We start from the raw sequence: 18204 nt of genomic DNA on the forward strand, positions 1-18204 counted from the left end.
GTGTAGATAAACAATCATAAATAGTGATTTCCTGTGTGGTTTGCTCATGGCCAGATGCCTGAGATCTATAAATAACCTGCAGATTTGTGGGGAATAGTGCATATAGCCTGGATGTAAGAAATGCACATGAAGTATTGCAGTAATATATTAATGAATGCTTTTAAAACTGTGGGACAACTTTATATTTAGTCATTTTTCCAAATATATTTCTTTATGTTACATCTTCTTTCTACAGTACTGACCAAACACATGCTATATGAAAAGTGAAGGTCTACCCCACCTAATGCTCCAGGTTTCCCCAAGTAGGAAGTAGATACCTATAAGTAGTACCTATAAGACTGCAGAAACAACTGAAAAAGATTACCAGATTTAAAAACAAAGATTATTTTAGAGTATTCTTGTATGTTATCTATTTAAGACTTGAGTTTGAATTCTGACTTGCCCAATATTAAACGATGGGCAGTTTAAAAAATTATGATGTCAAAAGAACTCTGCCTCTGCCAATGTATTTAGGAAGGCTTTTGCTTTCTACATTAGACCAGCAAAAGCAGTATGCTTGTAAATGCGTAGATATCTTGACATATTATTTTGCAAGAGCCAAAAAAAAAAAAAAGTCAGTCATTATTCATGAAGCTTAAATGGAAACTCTGTGTCTGTGTCTGTGTCGGGCGTGTATACCACACTTCCCATTAGAGCTCTGTAACCCCTGATGCTGCCTGTGTTAGGGCTGGAGAGTTTGTGGCTGTGACGCATATCCCATTCACAGATAGTATAAGCAGAGATATGACAAGGTGGCATCAGCAGTTAACCTGGCTAACACGACTCCACTTAGGCTTGTTCAAAATGTGAGGCATTACAGAGATGACAGATCAAAAACCAAAAAAAAAAAAAAAAAAGTAACTGTTGTAACTGAGTAATTTGTGATTTTGTGCTTTCTAATGGAATAAAAATAATTCATATATTAAAATAGTTTTGAGATCTTGGGCAGCCACATGTGAATATATGCAAATATATATGTTCACAGTTCCTCCTGCAGTGGGTTTTATAGTGACATAATGCTTGCTTGGCGAATCCAGAATGTTTTCTCTCTGTTTTTATATACAGATTCATATTAGTCTGGTCCCCACGCCCTCCATTGGCTCTCAAGGCCGGTCAAACATGATCGTGCATCACATTTGTTTCAGTGATGCATGTGAAGCAAAGGGGCTCAAGTTTTTCAGTCCTCTGTGATATTTTTTCCTTTATTTTATATGAACGGACCATGCATGTTCCTGATTGGCTAAGCCACTTGTCAATCACACCCATTTGAAAATTGCGCAATTTATCGATGACCAGACTCACATCTTAACTCACATCATAATGTATCGAAGAAGTGTGTATTCTGGATCCCATGTAAACATAATGCACTAATAATAATTACTAAAAATCTAAATTTATTTAGACATGCCCAGTCCGTTTGTAAAGTTCAGTTGAAGAGCATTTGCAAGCTGTCTTCTCCTCTCTCTCCAGCCTATTTTCACTTATTTATAGCTACTATAAACAAGTCATCTTTGTGTGACTGCTGGGAATGCTGTGATGTCAGGCACCTTATATAGTCTCATAATGATAGCAGGACTAACTGTGATTTGATTTGTGAGGGTGTTTATCTGAAGGAAAGAACCTTAATGTTTTTTTGATTTTGCATATTTTATTAGTTATTATTTTATTAGTGTATAAATTCCCCACCTTCCTGGTTAAAGTGCTAATTCATTTGGCAGGGTCTTCACTAAACTGGATGTCCTTCCTGACCAACAAATTAATTACGATACTGCTATTGGTTATTGGTGCTCATATTTAACATTTTGGTGGAGTGGATATCGGCTGAAGCGATATGTACGTTTGGTCTGTAAATTCAGTATGTGTAATAAGATGGTTGGCTGTCCAATGTTTCATAATATTACACTTGCATTTTTACAAAGCTGTTTGTGTTTAAAGGAAATGCTATATCAGTCCCTATACTGGTATCAATTGATACCAGTTGATATTAATGCTGAAGTATCGATATTGGTATTGTAACAGAAAAAGCTGAATTGGTGCATCCCTAAAATTAATATTAAAAACAGCTACACCTTTTTATGGTTTGCAGTCTAAATATATTTTCTGATGAATTAGACTCCTGACTCACTGGTTATCACAAGCAATCATTCATAATATCAAAAGTTCATTTTTCATTCACTTTGCAAATTATTGCATCCATGACCTATCATGTATTCTCTGGCAATGAGTTGCTGAGGCCTTCAAACTATTGTTTTAAGGCCTTTTATAACCATGTTCTCTCATCAGAGTACTATTTCTAAAATTTCACCTATTCGCTATCCCCACCACTTACTGCAATCATTTAAAGGTTCTATACTACACAAAATCTGAGCTTTAAGATGGCATCAAAAACTTATCTGGAGTTGTGTTTTGCTATTATTTTTGTACATATTAGGCTGTCTACATTTCCAAAGCTAGAAATGCTTGTGATGTCATGAAGCACGAGTTATCAAGTTAACAGCTACCTTTTGCCTTTAGCTTAGTAGAGATTTGCAATTCCAGGGCTGAAATTATCCAAATGATTCTAGTGAAGGTGTATGGAATTTAAAAACACAATAGAGCACCTCCTGTATTACCACATGACATGACAAGGTAGAACAGAGTGTTTTCTGTTTGAGAGAAGAACTCATCCTAAATATTGCAGGGTTTGTGTGTTAAACATAAACATAGCATATGAAAAAAGTGAAAATAATGTGTCTTACTGAAGACTGATTATAGATAATACAAGAAGTAGAAGCAGGCCTATAATGCAAAAACAACTTTTCAGAACTTTTAACCGTGTTATAGTTGTTTCCCCTTCTTGTCTCCCCTCTCAGAGTTGTTTTTGGAGTGTTTTGTGCATGTTTGAGTAATCTTTATTTGCTTATTTTCAAGATGCCATCTTGCCGATCCCCGTTTTCACCAGCACCAGCATATGCCTACTGCTCTGTACTTTATTTTCTTAATAGATGTACACATAGGATTCAGATTCAGAAAAAATCTGCTACTTGCTTGCGTGATCTGCAGTTATCCATCGAAGGTGTCGACAGCATCACCACTCTTTTTCGAGATGGTGTTTATGGCGACGTCAGGTCACACTGGGCACTGCAGTTGTTTTATGCAGAACTCAGCTGACTCATTTTATTTATTTTTTTACTGAGTAATTTTAAATCAATGTTATGATTTAAAATATAAACATAATGATTCACAGGTGTCAGAAGATAACTATAGCATCAAGTCTTCTTTAAAGCAGGTGTATAAGATTAGCATGAGCGCTGTGCTAACATGGTTGAGCCTGATGAGGATGATGATGATGATGCCTGCATGCGGGTGAGTCATCGGCCCTCTCTCCTGCCCCTCACACTCAGCACAGGCCACTCTGCCAAATCCATCTGGCAGCCTGGCGCTGTGGAGTGGCTAAACGGTGATTCTGAGGGTCACACTGAATGCAGTCTGTATACAAAACATTATGTCCGCTAGCTTCACGGAACTCACTGCTTGTGGGACACAAAATTGCCTGTGTTTGTGTGTTTTTTTGTTAGATGCGTGTGAATGGTGACAGCCAGTTACAGGCTAGGTTTTGCCAAATGTAAATACTGAGCTTTAGAACCAAATGAGAGTACAGTGATAATGTCTGAATGATTATAGTTCACAATAGATGCTTTTGACATGTCCAAAAATAAATATTTGAGAATTTTGAATATGTAGATGTCTGAACTACAGAGTTAGGAAAGGTTTCAAGGTAGTCATCTGGACAATGGTTTTGAAACTGAGACGTTTTGACTACCATCCAGAAGTCATTGTCAACTGAGAAGCTAATAAGTCCAGACAGAAAATGACTTGAATTGAAAATTACTTTCAAAATGTCTCAGTTTCAAAAAACTTCCAGATGACTGCTGTCCAGACTACCGTTAAAACCATTTCTTCGACAATTAGATGAAGACACAATGGTTTTTAGTTGTCTTCAAAGGACATTATATTACCTAAATAACAAGTCCTTTGCCATTTGTTTATTTATTGAGGAAGGATAGTCAAATTACAATTTCATTTCAATTAATGTAGCAACCCAGCTAAAAAAGATATTTTCTCAGTTGCCAATCAGAAGCTTAGTTCAGTCAGTCAGTTCAGTCTGACTGTGATTGTTCAGTACATTGCTGAAATGATGATGTTTGCTTTTATCCTCTCTCTGTTTGTTACAGAGAGAGGATTCCACCTCTTTTAATTGCATGTTTAACACAATTGAGACGATTAAATGAACATAATGTATTACAAGGACAAGGGCAAAGGTTTGCTTGTTCCTGCTTTGCACATCACAGGCCCTTGAGACTGGCCAGTTCATGTAAACAAAAAGGGCTCCCCCTGCTGGTCGCTCTGCAGGACATTGTGTGATCAGAATCATTTTTAGAGCTGAATGATGTAGCTGTCAAACATTAAGTCTCTCCGAAGGGCTGTTATGGTTCCTCAGGAGGAGTCTATTTGAGCCGTAATGGACAACAGAGCACACCATATAAACGCCAGGCATAATGAATGAGTGTGTGGTTGGCTATAAAAGGCTTCATTGGTGAGAATTACTTCCTGATATTGAAAGTGTTGCTTTCTACTTCAAAGTCAGACACAAAAAATACACTTTTTAATGACTGTGTTTATTGTTTGTTTCTATTTTTTAGATGAACTGCAATCAATCAAATTTAGAGATTGAAATTCAGTCATTTCTAATTGTTAGTGGTATCCTTCGACCAACAAGATATCTACAATCTGTCAGTAAAGCATGTTCAGACTTTTTGAGACGTAAGACATTTGACAGCTTTTTTTAGGTTTATGCTTTTTCTGATTTTGTAATGTTGTTTTCTTAACAAAAACATACATACCTGGAGTTGTGTTTTGTTTCATTCAGTTAAACACACAAACTTTGCATATTTAGGCTTAGCACTTTGACCTTGTGATGTCATGTGGTAATACGGGAAGTGCTTCACTGTGTTTTTAAACTGCCAATCTCTACTGAAGAAACGGTAAAAGGTAGCTGTTAACTTGAGAACTACACTGGATTACATTACAAGGGGAAACAGAGCATTTTGAGCTTTGATGATGTAGACAGACTAATAAACCAAGATTACTCACAACTCTGGGTATGTTTTTGAGGAGGTAACAGCATTCTAATATGACTTAAGTCAGTTTTACGTAGTATAACCCCATTAAATGGCATGATTAAAACTATATTGTTTATGTGAAGGAAATTCGTGCTGAGAGACATTTGTTTAGGACAAAATACAATGGCATAGAAAACTGTGATCAATCAATCTGCGGATAAAAAGGTGATATATTTAAGTCATAATGACTTGACCTATCTGTGCCCCCCTTGTATATCAGTAAACCATGAATGTGCTGTATTAGGCGGATTATCTCATCTGTCAATCAACACACAGTCCGCCTAGGCCATGACAGTCGCTCTGTCAGCTCGTCTTATGTATGACATCAGGAGACTCACTGTGACAGCTCAGCACAGCTCTGGCATCATGCAGCACCACACAGGGCTTGGGACAATTTTGCTCACTAATACATTTATTTTTAATTTTATTTCTATTAAATATTTTATCAGGTAAATCTATTGAGAACACCTTCCCATTTGCAATGATGACCTGGTTAAGAGGCAGCATAAAACAGCACAAGCATTATACAAACTCTCACACGTCAATAATGACATGAAACGGTGAATTGTAACATAAGACAAGGAAACATATGCAGATTAAAGCTATTAAAGTGTTGAGCATGTGCACTGATCACTGATTTTTTTTTTTTCATTTTATATGAATGTAGAATATATGACCTGTTAAAGTGCCTTGACAAAACTTTGGTTCTGTCATAATCCAAAGAATTAAGATTTAAAAGTGCTCATAACAGTTATTTCTTCATTAACTGCACTGAAACAGAGCAAAGGATCATGGTCTATGCAGTTCCCTCTATTTTTTTAGCTGTATTGCTGCACTGCTATAAATATTAATTTAAGTACAGAGACTTATTGTGATATTATTGTAAGACTTTTGACGATACGATTATCACCATATTTTGGTTATCGCTACATCCCTACTGCATTTACACTTGACCCTCAATTAATCCCATTTTAGTCCTAATGTGGATTTGGTTTAGTTCTGGTTTAGCTCTTCAGTATAGAGAAAAAGTTTTGCGAATGCCAAAAATGTTCATGAGAAGTACAAATTTGTTCCTACAAACGTTTCATGAATGAGGCCGAATGTAATCAGTAGGAAAAACTGTCTCCTGCCTCCCCATTTCACAATATGACATCATTATATTGTAGAAACTGAAAAATTATTGATAATGATGAATTATATATTTTTTTAAGTTACAGTTTATTTTTTATTTTATAGCATATCAGCTATCGGCCTTAAATCTCCAGCACAGGCCTACATTTTGTTTTGGTCAATCTGCTGCCTAAGGATACCCCCAAAGCTTTATTTTAACATTTTAATATGAGGAGAAAATTTGAGAAAATGTGATTACACAGCTCTCTTATTAGTGTGCGATAAAAAGAATCTGAGTTTATAGTAAATGTAAATTACATAATTCAAGGAAAATGCTCAAAAGCAGCCCTACACATCAGCCCAAAAAATATCAGCAGAGCTTACTGGCCATCGGCTGCTCTGGATTCAAAACCATGAAAAAAAAAAAAAAGGTTGATCCCTACTCTTCAGTTTCAGTTTTACTCCTGGATTAATGAGGTAAATGTGCAAATTTGAACGCATCTTGAAATGAACCTAACTGAGATTTTCATGGTCAGAATTCTTTCCTACAATGCAAAAATAATCCTCTATTCTTTGTCACATCCTCCTGTCCCCACATTATTTACACCACCTGCTACCTCATTTTTCACCACATGTTGTTCTTATGCTATCCCTGCCCACTGCTCTTTCAGGTCTGTCTCATCCCTGTTGTCTTTTATTAACTCCAAAACTGCTCTACACCAACTCATTTGCCTATATTATCCCCTCCACACAGACATACATTAATATTTCACTTAACAATATTTTCAGTTTTGTCTAAGGCTGGTATTAGGTTTGCAAGATTCATCTCAATTTGAATGGACGCATTTATCTGTAATTTTTGAAGCACCATGATTTCCTGCGTAAACAACAAAATTTCCTGTCTTATTCTGCATGAAAACTGCTAACACTGTAGTTTAGATCGTACAAACATGTTATAAAATATGATTGTTGTATTAGTTCAGTCTCTTTTTCAGTTCTTCTGGACATGTTTAAAATGTGAACTTTGAACATATTCCTTGCAATGCATGTTAGAAAATCTAATTTATATTCCCAAATTGTGCAGCCCTACTTGCTACTGTGAGATGAAGAAATGGCACAAGGCTCATGTTTGTGGAGTTGGAACACGGGGGGAAGAAAGGGGGGGTTGGGATGCTCGTATGTGGTTCAAGCCTGCAGCTGTAAGTGTGACGTGCTCCTCTGCTGTTCCTTATCTGCTGCGTCTGCTCTCTTCTTATTTTTAGATGAGATGATGGAGGGAAAGGAGAGAAGGATGAGGAAAAGGAGGTGAAGGAGGAGATAAGTGCGGGTAGGATCAGCTGTGTAGTGTCAGCAGCATGTCTGACAGTCTGCTTCTGTGTGCTTGTGTCTACAGATGATGGGCCAGCCGGAGTGGGACTACAAGAGAGCGCTGGGCAGATCTCAGGTTAGTAATAAGACATGATTATCTACATAAATAATAACAAAACAATTCTTTAACAACTCACATGACCCAAATGTGCTGTGTTATGATGTTAAAGGTTTTATATTACGCAAAATTGACTCTTGTGTGCTTTATGTTATGTTTAAAGGTTGCTACCTTATCAAAATCATACCTGGAGTTGTGTTTTGTTTCATTCATATATTTCTGAGTAATTCTTTATATTAGTCTGTCTACATCACCAGAGCTTAAAATACTCCACCTTGTGATGTCATGAAGGGATTAAATTCTCCAGATCAATCACAGTGGACCACTTCCTCTATTTCAACATGACATCACAAGGTGGAATAGTGTGTTTTCTGTTTGAGAGAAGAACTCGAAATCATGCCTGGAATTTTCCACAGTATGAAATTAAAATTATGTATCTTGCTTTTTTAAAATAACCTGTATTTTAATATTAGAAAAGTCATTTGAAAACATTTATTCATGCTGTGAAGGGGGTTGTCACAGATCTGACCATGACCAATGCTTGAGCTGGTGACGTCTCAGTGCATATATTGTAGATCAGGGGTCTCCAACCTGTAGCTCAGGAGCGCCCAGTAGCTCTCCACCCACTTCCAAGTAGCTCACCAAGGGATTTCTGAACTATATGTACTGTGCTGAATATCTAAAATTGTATTAATTGCCATTGTAAATGTATAATTTTGATGCCTAACTAAATAAATAAATGGATAATGGTTTATAGTTCATAGGCATCTAACTGAACTCCATCTAAAGCTTGTCGTGGGGCTTAAATGTACAAAATTTCTTGCAAATGCTAAAATGAGTAGCTCTCTGGCATTTTTGTTTGGTAAAAGCTGCTCACTGGAGGAAAAAGGTTGGAGACCCCTGCTGTAGATAAGTTTAATGCCATCTTGTGGAATATTCTTGACAATGCAATAACATTCCCATGGAGAAAAGCAGTGAGGGACCCTTCACCAGAAAAGTTACATTGCGTACCTTTGAACTGAAAGGCAAAGGAGAAATTAATTTCGTCAACTGGACATAAGTTTTGAATAAAGCTCATCCAAGCTGTTTCTTCAGTTCTGAAGATATGAGTCTTTTAGTCACAAATAATGCATTCTGTATAATCCACATGTACCACATGAGGAAAGGCCCTGCATAACCCTATACAATAATACATTAATTGTTACATTTGTCCTCTTGCTCTTGCTCATGGCTTTGGCTAACTGACTAGATCGATACCAGACCCAGTTTCCTGCTGCGGCCTGATAATGGCCCCGATATGCCACTGGTCATCACATATCACCTGGTATCACTGGAAACCCTGGAGTACAACAGAAACCACCACTATTACATACTACTACTGTATTTTATGATACTTGGACTGACTTTGATCTTTGTCCCCGATGTATCTTAGCAACACAATACTTGCGATAGATGCAGGTTGTTCCCTCAGCCCTGAAGCACAAGTGAACATTTGCAATTGGCAGATGCAGATGCGAGGGGCGGGCGAGAGAATAGAGAGAAGATAGGGAGTGAGAGAGAAAGCACAGCACGGGAGATATACAGGGATAGAGGCTGAGAAATTGTCATCCCAGCCTAAGAACGCTTTGGAATAAAACTCAAGCAAACAAGAAGAAACATTCTCAAACATCAATCAATATTTTGGATTTGGTATTGAGGTATAGAATGCAGAGAAGGCACTCAGCAAGTACAATGGGACGTAATCCGGACAGTGCGCATCTTCCAAAGCAGGTGGAGTATTTGCTTAGCTGTTGTGTGTAAACTAACCTGCACCTGGGCTGTGTTGTGATGTGTGCCTGCAAGCTATAGTGTTTAATCTGCAATGATGAGCAGTCTTTAAATAGGACAACTTGGAGTGTTGTCTAAATTGGGCTGAAGTTTTTAGGTCAATTAAGCATGAGAGAGATGGATTTCTATCAGCATGATTCCATACAAAAGAAATTTCAGGTGTTTTGTTTTAAGAAAAAAATTACATTGATTGATATGTTCTGTTCATACTGGTTGCCAAAGATTTAGCTAGTTAGATCATTTGCATTATCTTGGCTGTGTAAGCATGAATAATAATAATAAACTGTTAAATCTCTACTGATTCCGGCATCTTGACAGTCCACAGTGTAGTTTGTGTCAGTTCCAAATCTGGATAAATAAAATAATTTGAATGGCATCCTGCATTATTCATCGTTGTTTATGCAGTTTGTTGCACAATGGTGAAGCATGATTTGCTGTGGCGATGCCCGGAAAGGCCCACAGATATCCAAGTTTGAATCCTTGAAATAAACTTGTATGTGGTGTGCAGTGCTGTTGTGTATTTGACTTGTTTCTGCTCTGTTGACATGAATGTAGTGCATTTACAGTTGTTAGCTTCCACTGTAGCGGAGCTCAGCTGGCCAGCTCCACTGAACTGTTCTTTTTCACTTGAGTGGAGATGGCCTGCCTGTGGACTCAGCAGCCCCCCTGCTCTCTCTGCTCTGTCCATCTCTCTCTCTTGTTTCCTCTTTGTGTCAGTGTCTCTCAGCCCTCACCATCTGCCTTTATGCCTGATCTCCCTAGTCCCTACATAACTCTGGACAGGCTCCCCTGAGACGGAGCTGGGTGCTTGGGGAGAGTGAAGCCTGGGAGGAAGTGAATACTGCAACAATAAAAATGTTAGCCCAAAGTGGTCATATTGTAAGAAATCTGAACAGAAAGAACTCAAAATCTTCAGAATGCGTTAACATCAAAATTAGGAAAACTTGCCAAATCAAAGTGCAACCGGTTTGCTTAAATGACCACTGAAATAGAATGGGAAAAAAACTAAACTGGAAACTATAAATTACATCTAGCAGTATCTTGTGCATTGTTGCATTGTTGAAAAACGATAAAAGGTGTTTAGTGGTGCTCATATGTGGCTGTTACCACTTCTGTATTTCACATCACAGCTAATAATAAATGTCGTGTTTAAGTAATCCATTTGGCGTTAGCATGATGCAAACTCCCCTCTCATCGTGGTGCATGATCTTTCTTTGACATTGTCTTACGGTACAGTGCATTACTTATGGGATAAAAAGCCATCACTGTGTGTATTACCATGAAAGCTGTGGTCCCAGGAGGTATAGCTCCACAGTGCATGCCTCTATGTTCCTCCACTGCACATATGAGTGTGAGTGTGTCCATGGATGATTTGCTCATTGACCATGCTCCCCCTGCTGTCTCTTGTGGGCCTCTGCGCTGCAAGGGATCAATAACCTTCTCCCTGGTCCCTGTACAAATGTGCTCTTTAGCATTATATCAGCTCAAATCATGCATGTACCAAACAAGTAATGTTAAATCAAGGTATGGTTTATAAAAATGTGTATTAATTGAGAAGTTATTTTTATATTTTTGTTTACTTTTCCCTTCAGTGGTTGTCATAGCACATTTTCTGCATTTTTGCACAGTAAACTGGATTTTAGAAATATTCATCACAAACTGCCCATCCAATATATTAACCATCTTTCTTTAATTTATTTTGGGCAGCTGGAAAAACATTATGTGTTCCCTAAAGCTTGATATCATTTTGTAGAGGAACACTTACTAACCAAAGTGTATTCACAGTATAATGTACATGCAATAGAGAACGAAGAGCATGAATATTAGCGCTGCACAAACTTTGAAAAAAATAACAAATTCCAAATTTTCTATAGAATTTTTCTTTTTAGTATTGCAATTACATTTGCGATATATATATTTTACCAATTAGATTTGCAATATGTTTTTAAAAATGCAATTCTGCACATTTTAAACCCATGAGCATTAACATTTAAGAGTACCCTGACATATATAGCAATAGATTCAATTAATTTCTCCATGAATTTCAAAACAAATGGCTTTTGTATAAAAACACATTTTGCAGAAGACATTCTTCTAATTGAAATTGTGATTTAGATTCAGCTGTGATTTATTACAATTAAACAAATAGTTTAAAGGAGTAAAGCAGCAGACTGTGGATGGGTGTCTATCTGTGGCTGACATGAGCTGAACAGAGTCCATTACTGCCAGGTAATGGTTGAATGTCACAATAGCAGGATGTCATAAAGCTCTGGAGTGCTCTAATGGGTTTTGTTCAGGTTGAGGTGACACGCGCACACACCCTTTTCTCACACACGCGCACACACACAGACACACACACATGGCCCCACACACGGACACACACTTTCACAGGAACCTAAATGTGTATGGGCTCAACACTTTCACTTATCACCTCCCAGCCCTGAGCTCGGACATGTTTGAAGAGCTAATATGATCTGTTTAAGGCAAGGAATTAGTAGAATCATCTGTCACTTTATCTGCTGTTATTGAACTTTATGTACCTGTCATCTCCACCGTTTGACTTACAAAAAAGAAAACAACAGATTACTAGGTGGGTTTTGATAATGCATCATGTCTCATTTGCTATGAATTATGTGATTTTTGTTGGGGTGAGACCATTGAAGCTAGAGAAATGTTTTCAAAATAGGAGGCATCAAGTTGACTGGAGATAGGACGTGGCAAAGGCAGAGGTTGTTGCCAGTGAGTAAGTGCATGCTGCAGCCTCAGGGGTGGGACAGATGGGCAAGTGCAGGCTTATAGTGGGCCATCATGTCAGATCATTGAGTGTGTGTGTTGGCACAGCTGAATAGACAAGAAGGATGCATGAAAAGTGCAGTGCTGACCTCACCATATGCTCATGTATTCTTGTTATTGTTCTAAACATGTGATGGTGGGTAACACGCCCCAACACAGGGAGATCATACAGAAATATAATGTAACGTGGAGAGATTGTTCACTCAATTTTACTGTGTTGCAATGAGTTAAAATTGTAGTGGCTAGATTTATTATTGACCTGAAGATGCAAAGCTGTACCATGTAATAGCTGCAGTTGTTAACAGTTAACAATAGCAGGAAGTGTCTTCATAAAATTTGGTTGGATATACTAGCCTGCAGGCAATACATTGCATAGTTCAGTTCACAGTTTTGGCCTCAGTATTTGTTTTTATATTCCTTTTTGTCATTGTTTCACCACTTTTTGCATCTACAGCTTCTCTCTAGGTTTAGCTAATTTTTATAGTATATATCACTTTTATAGTCCAAAGTAAACAAATGAGGGGAAAAAAATCATTCACCACTCTCCACATGTGTGCACAATCTTGTGGTAATTTAATGTTTTAAATAGCATGAAATATTTTCCCATCCCTACAGTATAGAAAAGGTGCAAGTTTATGGTGAAAATGTGCTTGATTGCAGTGAATTCATACATTTAAAATTTTCTTTAGCAAGTTATTGTTGTTGTTTGAAATAAGTATATTGTGTATATTGTTTCAGTTTCAGTTTTCAGCAGAGTATGAAACAGCTGTGGCATCATAGTATTTACAACTGCATTTGTGTGTCTTCTTTAACAGTCTCACACCTACAATGAGGTCCTGGAGATCCTTTCACCTAGGAGCCAGTACTAATGCCCTGTGTGTGTATGTGTCCCTCAGTCGTCTGGCACCAGTGTGGTAGTGGATATCGCTGTGATGGGGGAGGCTCATGGCTTGATTTCAGACCTCCTGGCTGACCCCTCTCTGCCCCCCAACACCTTCAGTTCTCTGAAGGCAGTGAGTAACCTCCTGAGCACACAGATCAACCTGCAGCCCCTGCACCGACCCCGCCTCCCCACCGACCAATCACACGCCTGCTCTGATTCAGAAGAGGGGCCAGAGAAGATCGAAAGACTTGCCATTCCAAAGGTATACAATTACAATTTACTTCTTCTATTTTCTTGATCTTTAGTGTTTCTCACACTGAAGTACTGGTATACTGTCTGTGTCAAAACTGACTGAAATTCAAGGGAACATAAATTAGAAAATATTTTCAACATACACTGGACATATACACATACATAAAAGATATGTAAAAGATATGTTCTTACTTATACAAACCCTACAAGAGCATCCTCCACAATGTATGCAGGCACTTTGGGCAAAAAGCCAGGAACTAAATAAAGCGTGTGATGCAATGCAAGATCGTCCAGCCGAGAAGGCACTAGCACCTTTAACCATGGCTGAATGCACTCAAATCGCCGCTCCATGATGAAACACTTCCTCATTTTGACTCATGCTAATCGGATGTGCATGTGGAATATAAAGCCAGACCATCACATGCATAGAAATTCAAGACAAGAACAGTATATTACAGAATAAACATATTAAGTTAAGTAACAACAAAAAATTATTATTGTTATTACTATTATTAGTGCACGGGTTTACATCATTACATCTATTTAAATTTAAATGCATTTAAATTGCATATTTTTCTAATAATACAAATATTTTATGAATATTTTACTAATAGGAGGAAACATGCCCAGCAGAAAATAATTGGAGATTGTTGTGTCAACATTTTCTAAAATGTGATCCTATGCTGCCCTCTGCTTTCTGCTTTTGCCATGAAATATAATGTCGTAACTCTTGATTGACTAAAAGCAAATTCAAAAATGATTAATTTGTAATTCTTTATACCCACTGACCTCACTGTACAGTGATTCAACATTTTTGTGCTTAAGATTTATAAATGTCTTTTTTGTTTTCCTCAGCGTCTCAGAAGAAGCCTTCCTCCAGGTTTACTACGGAGAATTTCCTCCACCTGGACCACCACCACATCAGCCACAGGACTGCCCACCATCGAGCCCGGCCCAGTCAGGAGAGAGCGCTCAGCCAGCATCAAACACACAACAGAAAGGTAACACACACAGCAAACACACAACAGACAGATAACACACACAGCAAACACACAACAGACAGATAACACACACAGCAAACACACAACAGACAGATAACACACACAGCAAACACACAACAGACAGATAACACACACAGCAAACACACAACAGACAGATAACACACACAGCGAACACACAACAGACAGATAACACACACAGCAAACACACAACAGACAGGTAACACACACAGCAAACACACAACAGACAGATAACACACACAGCAAACACCCAGCAGACAGGTAACAGACACAGCAAACACACACAATATTGTGATATATGTTAATTGACCATTATGAAAATCATTTGATTCAGGAAGTCATTCCATTTGAAACCACACACCGCACACCTTATTAAAATACGATCACCATATGTACTGTAATTTCCCACAGTCCTGGATCATTTAAAATGGTGCATCTCTCCTTTGTAACACAGTGAATCATGGAGCAACTCTGTCATGATGACCATTTCCAAGAGTCGCTCCATGTCTGCCTCCTGTGCCCCCTCCATCACCAACCATCTGTACAGCAAACCACTGGGAAAATCAGGTGAGTGCCAACCACCCTTCAGAAACACATGTCAATATAATACTCTAATGTCAGGTACTTGCCTTTCAGGTTTCCCCTCTTCCAACACCTCACCTCTGGGCACCCCCTGCCCCTCCCCTCCAGTCCAGGGCACTCCGGTCACCAGTCCCACCATCAAAACGTGTTCAGTGCAGCTTCCAGAGCCTGTGGGGCCCCCCGCAGAGCGCCCGCCTGTGGCCCCCAGGATCCAACACCGAGCCTTAACCCACAGTCAGAGCGCGCCAAGCTCCACCACCCCTCACTGGAGACCCCCATCACTCTGCACCAGGTTACACTTTGTACATTATCAAAAGTAAACTCAAACCTTGTTTAAGTTCATTTTTCATGTGGAATCATTTTTAAATTATATGTTTGTCATTTTCAGTTGTGGCAGACCGTATAACAGAATTACCAACGGTGTGGAGCCTGTTGACAAAGTAGACAGAATACCTAATCCAGGTACAATACAAATGGATTAAATGTTTGTTGTCGCTGAGAAATAGCTTACAAACTGTGCCTGATTATGAATGAATCCATGTTTAAAACATATATATATATATATATATATATATATATATATATATATATATATATATATATATATATATATATATATATATATATATATATATATATATATATACTGAACAGAATAATAATAACTGAATACAAATTCTGTACTACTACATAATAAAATACATTTCCCCCCCAGATGAGCGAATAGTAGCATCTTCAGACTATGACAGCACCTATGATAGCACCTATGAGACCAACCACAGTGACAGCAGCGATTTTGCACCCAATGAAGAAGATGGAGAGCCCAAGAAGCAGCCCGAAGGAAAGGACAATTGCCGGCAATGTCCAGCAGAGGGCATTGTACTACGTCCTCTACTGCCATCTCCAGAGGTACTTCATATTGGACATGAGTATGCCTGCCTCACTGTGCGGTGGATGAAGTATAAGTATAATAAGTTGCATCACAGTGATCTAACATGTGCCCCATACCATTAGGATAAAGTCATCCCAGCCCATGAGCGCCCGCTTATGTCAGGACTAGAGCCTTTGATGAGTCAGCTCAACAACTGGAATTTTCCTATTTTCAGTCTGGTTGAAAGGACTAACGGGAAGACCGGCTGCATTCTCAGCCAGGTAAATTCCACTTTAGTACCAAACATATGTTCTACAAGGTAAAATTTAAACATCTCTAAATGTTAATTCTTAAATAAGTTATGCATTTTTTTTGTTTTTTTGTTTTGTTTGTTTTTTCAGGTTTCTTATAAGCTTTTTGAGGAGACAGGCCTGTTTGAAATGTTTAAGATTCCAATTCAAGAGTTTATGAACTATTTCCATGCTCTAGAAAATGGTTACAGGGACATTCCATGTGAGTACTGCCCTCTCGCATGTCATGCTCTCTAACTGCCACAAGGAGGCTGTATAGTTCAATAATGTTATAATCAATGTAACGTGCTCAATTATCTACATAGACCTACATTCACATTTACTTACATGTAATATGATTTTTACAATCCCTTTTTTGTCTCTGTTAGATCACAACAGGATTCATGCAACAGATGTACTGCATGCTGTGTGGTACCTCACCACGCAGCCTGTGCCTGGCCTGCCCACCCCACTCACAGAAAATGGCATTCACTCAGGTATTAACATGATAATATAACTGGATAGTTATATATTGTATACATCTGGTAAGACAGATAAAACAATCTCAATAAACAGGAAGCTTGCAATGCAAACATTTGTATTATAATGCAAGAAGGAAAAAGTACGAAGGACCATAACAGCCATGCTGCACTCTGTGAACACACTTAGTGCCTAGTTTGCTTGTGTGGTGGCTGTAGGTAATTTATTGTATTCTGATGGTGAAATGGTGTTCTCTGCACTAGTACATCAGTGGGAGTCCTGAGGAATGTACTAGAACATGATGATTGTCTATTCTGTTGCCAGACTCAGAGAATGGCATCTGCCATGGTGCAACAGGTTTTCTGAAGTTAAATTCAGAGCTGGAGGAGGGCTATGGCTCCTTAGCTCGTCTGGTCCCCGGCCTGGAGCTCATGGCTTTGTATGTGGCAGCCGCAATGCATGACTATGACCATCCAGGAAGAACCAATGCCTTTCTAGTAGCCACCAGTGCACCCCAGGTAAACACAGTACATTTGAAAGCACACTGAAAAGTTCAGTTTCAAAAATCTATCTAATAAAGCGTAAATGCACTGAACTGCCAGAGACTGGTTATTTTTTACTTAATAATGTGGCCATAATCAGAATGACTATTAAGCAGTAAAATTTATATCCTTTGTTTCAGGCACTTTTGTACAATGATCGCTCAGTTTTAGAAAACCATCATGCAGCCGCCGCCTGGAACCTCTTCATGTCTCAACCTGAATTTAACTTTCTAGCCAATCTTGAACACGTGGAGTTCAAACGCTTCCGCTTCCTCGTCATTGAGGCCATTTTGGCCACTGACCTCAAAAAGCACTTTGATTTCCTTGCAGAATTTAATGCAAAGGTAAACACGAAAATTTAACACACAGTTTTGGGTTGGTGCAATGCTAAAGATATAGTGACCACTTACTAGACGAGGATTTGACATGGACAAGAGTCCAAATCTCACTTAAATCTGTATGACAAATTGATACAAAATGCATTCCTAAAAGTAAAATATTTTATCAACACTTGCACATTTTTTTTATATTATTAATATTTCATTAATTTATATCTCTTTTTTTAGGTTGGAGATGAAGGAGTTTCCAGTATTGATTGGACCAATGAGAATGACCGAATGTTGGTTTGCCAGATGTGCATAAAGATTGCTGATGTCAACGGCCCTCTTAAGAATAAGGATTTACATTTGCAATGGACGGAAGGCATTGTCAACGAATTCTATGAACAAGTATGCTATAAAACTAAACTGTACATTCTTCTCGCATGTGGCCTTGGTTTACTACATAGCAGAGAACTGTGCTTTTGTGATGAAGTATGTGTAAAAAGGCCCTCTTGAACCAAAATAGACAATAATAGCCTCTACTACTGAATTTGTTCATGAACCACTGCAGATGCTTGACAGCAAATCCTACTTTCAGCCTGCTGTGA

At 38.3% G+C, this 18204-nt stretch overlaps 1 protein-coding gene across 1 annotated transcript in view; it reads left to right on the plus strand.

Moving 5' to 3' along the window:
* Nucleotides 1-18204, plus strand: part of LOC110174433 (cGMP-inhibited 3',5'-cyclic phosphodiesterase 3A-like) — a 33608-nt gene that overhangs the window by 10340 nt on the left and 5064 nt on the right. Inside the window, exons 2-13 of the mRNA XM_055148002.1 lie at nucleotides 13254-13502; nucleotides 14348-14493; nucleotides 14966-15078; nucleotides 15148-15385; nucleotides 15482-15555; nucleotides 15809-16002; nucleotides 16108-16245; nucleotides 16366-16477; nucleotides 16644-16751; nucleotides 17059-17252; nucleotides 17417-17620; nucleotides 17843-18004. Of these exons, the coding sequence (XP_055003977.1) occupies nucleotides 13254-13502; nucleotides 14348-14493; nucleotides 14966-15078; nucleotides 15148-15385; nucleotides 15482-15555; nucleotides 15809-16002; nucleotides 16108-16245; nucleotides 16366-16477; nucleotides 16644-16751; nucleotides 17059-17252; nucleotides 17417-17620; nucleotides 17843-18004 (1932 nt within the window). The remainder of the gene's footprint in view (nucleotides 1-13253; nucleotides 13503-14347; nucleotides 14494-14965; nucleotides 15079-15147; nucleotides 15386-15481; nucleotides 15556-15808; nucleotides 16003-16107; nucleotides 16246-16365; nucleotides 16478-16643; nucleotides 16752-17058; nucleotides 17253-17416; nucleotides 17621-17842; nucleotides 18005-18204) is intronic.

This window comes from Boleophthalmus pectinirostris, unplaced genomic scaffold, assembly GCF_026225935.1.
Source record: "Boleophthalmus pectinirostris isolate CB_2022bp ecotype Guang Dong unplaced genomic scaffold, ASM2622593v1 HiC_scaffold_9, whole genome shotgun sequence".
In the NCBI taxonomy this organism is placed as follows: domain Eukaryota; kingdom Metazoa; phylum Chordata; class Actinopteri; order Gobiiformes; family Gobiidae; genus Boleophthalmus; species Boleophthalmus pectinirostris.